Below are 3872 nucleotides of genomic sequence, written 5' to 3' on the forward strand. Positions count from 1 at the left end.
ATCCTGGGTTGAGGGAGAAGGTGGACATCTCAGAGGACCCCTTGTCGAAGTTGGCATCATTGGCAAGATGCGACAGAGTTGAAGGAACTGAGAAATTGGAATAGTCTGCAGGAAACGGGATGTGAGGATATCTAGTCAAGGTAACTGTGGGAGTCAGTGGGTCAGTAGTAGGATATTGGTGGCTGGTCTATCCCCAGAAATGTAAATAGATATCAAGGAAATGAAGGGAGGAGTCAGATGGACCAGGTGAAGTTGAGAGCAGGATGGAAATTGGAGGAAAAATTGATAAACCTTTCCAATTCTGGTTGAAAACAGGAAGCAGCACCGATATCGTTGATGTACCACAGAAACAGGTGTATATGAGGGCCGGAATGTGACTGAAACAAGGAATGTTCCACATGCCCCACTAAGAGACAGGGATCATTGGGGCCCCTGCGGGTACCCATGGCTACCCCTCTGACCTGAAGAAAGTGAGAGGAGCTAAAACAGAAGTTGTTCAGGATAAGGATGAGCTTGGCCATTCAGACGAGGCTGATGGTGAATGGGAACGGTTCAGGCCTTTGTTCCAGGAAGAAGCAGAAAGGCCTGAAACCATTCTCATATATAAAGGGATTGCACTCGCTGGAGCCCGCAAACGGGAAATTCTGAAACTGGCATGAAGTGTCAGAGGAATCATGGATGTAAGTCAGAAGAGACTGGACAAAAGGGGGGAAATCTCCTTTCCTCTTATGCTGGGGTCCATCCATAATCACTGTCTGGACAATGTGACAGGAGAACAGAAAGCAGCATTTGGCAGCTATGTTCCTGCCTGGTGTTCCTGCCTGGTGTTCCTGTCAATTTAAATCAACCCCACTTTCCACTGCCCTGTCCTGGAATCCTGTCATTGTTTCCCCCAAATGTCAATCATCACAATGCCCCGCCTTCCCAAGGCTTTTTATCTGTCACAGCTTTGTCTCATGAAAATCTGGTTACCGGGGATAAACTGAGATATTGTTACCCGGCATATGACTGCAGTGCGAGAGGGAATGCGGCAACCCCAGTTAGAAATTCACAAGACATTTCGTTTCTCGCTGCTTACCAGCAAGAGTAACAATCAAACAATTTGATCTCTTCCCGTCCTGAGGTTTTGCCTATAACAAATAAGGCCGGCTCCTCCCCAAATGTGGTAGCGGCCATCTTTGGTGCTGGCGGAAGCATCCGATTCCGGCCTGGCCCGGAAGTAGACACGTGTACGGTTGCTGTGGTGTTTTCGGTTGGTTTCAGGGGTTGAGGCGGAGGTGAGTGTCAGGGGCTGGTGCTGCAGTAACTGATGGGTGTGTGAGTGGTGGGGAGGGGAGACAGTGTCCTGTCCTGGTGATGGACCCAGCGTTATCTCGATCACTTCATTTTCTTCGGCACTCGTTCTCCCCGGGAGCCTGGGGCTGCTTTCATCTCCGTCTGGCTCTTTAAACCAAAGGTTTCTTTACATTTAGATACAACTTAAAATATATATGTCGACAAGGGTTCTTCTACTGACTTTATCTTTTTTTTTCCTTCACAATTAAAGGCAAAGATGATAAAAGAAGGCAATTCTTTCATGAAGGGTGTGATATTGGGTGGAATAGTTTGTTTGGTCTTCACCCTTTTTAATAACACGAAGATAAGCGGAGAATTGGGATTGCGAAGCCACGAACACCGCCACCTCAAAGCTCCCGACAAGGAAGAACTCCTGAAGCTGCCCGAGACGAAGCGTATGGAGCTAAGTCTCACTATCCGTGTTCTTTGCTTGATCATGGTTACACCCAAAGAAATTGGCTATTGGGCCTCTGTGATAGAAACGTGGAGCAAACATTGTGATAAAGCTGTCTTTTACAGCCCGGAAACCATAAAAGTCTTTGAATCAGTCAGCCTTGCAACGGAAGATCAATGGATCCAAACCAGAAGAGCCTTTAAGCACGCATATGAGAACTTCAAAGATGAGTATAATTGGTTTTTCTTGGCAAAATCATCTACGTTTGCAATTATTGAAAATCTTAAGTTCTTTTTACTAAATAAAGATCCAGAACAGCCTTTCTATATTGGTCATTCAATTAAGTCTGGTGAATTGGAATATGTGGAATTTTCTTCAGGCGTGGTCCTAAGTATAGAAGCATTAGAAAGACTCTATCGGGTTCTTGATGATCCTATGAAATGCCCAGAAAAGGGGAGTTTGCTGTGGAAGATGTCTGAAGAAAAGGAACTTGCAGTATGTCTGAAGTACACAGGAATTGTTGCTGATAATGCAGAAGATAATGAAGGAAAAGAACTGTTTAATTCAAAAAATATAAACACCCTTGTTGTGGAGGCAATGTCCAATCATCCGAGTGAAGTTGTGGAAGGATGTTGTTCTGATGTAGCTATTACTTTTCATGGACATTCACCTAACCATATGCATGTTCTCATGTATGGTGTTTACAGACTACGACCTTATGGGCATATATTTAATGATGCACTGATTTTCATGCCACCTTTAAATTCAGACAATGATTAAATGCTTTTTCTTCTATAGAGACATTGCAGGATATGAAATTTGAAAAGGAAACACATCTGTTGTTTAGAATGCTCTTCTAGTTTTGTAAAATCTTTTACTGTTTCCAACTGAAAATGTGCCTTCAATGTCAAGCCTAAAATGAATTAACTAGCAACTTTGCAGAAACGTTAATGATTATACACCATTTAAGATTTGCTTAAACAGCAGGGTTAATGTAAACCAGTTTGAGTTACTTAATGGCAGAATAGATGATGCTTGAATTCAGTGAAACATTTTGGCAAACATTGAACATTTTTATAAAGTGCTTGAGAGCTTTGAAAAAGCACCCAGTTGTACAATCATTGATCATCTCAGACCTGAGTTTTTATTGTGCCTAACAAAAGTTAGGATTAGTGCTGATGGTTATAGGCATGCCCCTGCTAGTTGAGGTGATGAATTCTGAGTATCATGCAAGAACCATACTGACTGAATTTGAACTGTGGAAGTTCAAGAAAACTTTCAGTCATTCATGTATGTCGATCTGTCATTCTGTTATTTATGTTTGGATGTTGTACCCATTTTATATATACTGGGTCTTGTATAATGTGACTCAAGTTTTTTTTTAAGATTTATCTGGCCTGTACCTTGAAATTACAACCTATTATGGTTTTGTAAAAAAAATGCTGAGGACAAATAGAGTTTAATCACGAGTTTTGATTGGTGTTTGCATAATGTAAAGTGCAATTTAAAGCTCAAATCTGCAAACTTGCTTCATCAATTTAAACTGTCAATTGATCTGTGTACATTAATTACCATTTTCAAATGTAATTTTCTTGTGATGATCAATAATTTGATTCATGCCTCAGGACTTTGATTTTCGTGCTTAGATTTTGCAACTGGTGTGGTTCTGTCACATGTCTATCAAGCCATCATTATCACATTTTATCACACACTATGCATTGCACTTGCTGCAATTCTATGAAGTAACAATTATTAAGCTGAATGATGTTCTAGAATGTAAAAGTATGGAAAAAAGTAACTTTCTGTAGATTTTTTCTGACCTGACAACATTCATTATTTAAGAGAGATAACTGTACATTTACAAATATCTGACAAACTAAAACACTTAGCATTTATATAACATCTGTATTACTAGCAAAATATCTGAAGATACTTCAGGAATGTAATGTAGAAAATTCACTTAGGAATGTACCTCTTTGATCTCAGGATGTGCCTATTGGGACCAATCCTCTTTGGGGAGCAACTGAGCAGTAGCTTTGAAAGGATCACTTGTTCTTGGTGAAGGGGGAGTGTGGGGGTGATGTAGGGTAACATTATTATATTTGTATAATTCGGTGTTTTTCTGAGTAAGGGATTTTTTTTT

At 40.7% G+C, this 3872-nt stretch overlaps 1 protein-coding gene across 2 annotated transcripts; it reads left to right on the forward strand.

The window, feature by feature from the left end:
• The first annotated feature begins 1213 nt into the window (after positions 1-1213).
• c1galt1c1 (C1GALT1 specific chaperone 1) lies at positions 1214-3872 on the forward strand. 2 transcript variants are annotated; one of them, XM_043705251.2, is made up of 2 exons: positions 1214-1277; positions 1547-3872. In XM_043705251.2, exon 2 carries the CDS (start codon positions 1553-1555, stop codon positions 2507-2509), a length of 957 nt encoding a protein of 318 aa, XP_043561186.1. In that variant the 5' UTR covers positions 1214-1277; positions 1547-1552; the 3' UTR covers positions 2510-3872. The 2 variants fall into 2 exon arrangements, with proteins under 2 accessions (XP_043561186.1, XP_043561187.1); XM_043705252.2 differs by lacking the exon at positions 1214-1277 and adding an exon at positions 1337-1456.

This window comes from Chiloscyllium plagiosum, unplaced genomic scaffold (assembly GCF_037043375.1).
Source record: "Chiloscyllium plagiosum isolate Xiang-an unplaced genomic scaffold, Cpla_swu_hap1 HiC_scaffold_11, whole genome shotgun sequence".
In the NCBI taxonomy this organism is placed as follows: Eukaryota; Metazoa; Chordata; class Chondrichthyes; order Orectolobiformes; family Hemiscylliidae; genus Chiloscyllium; species Chiloscyllium plagiosum.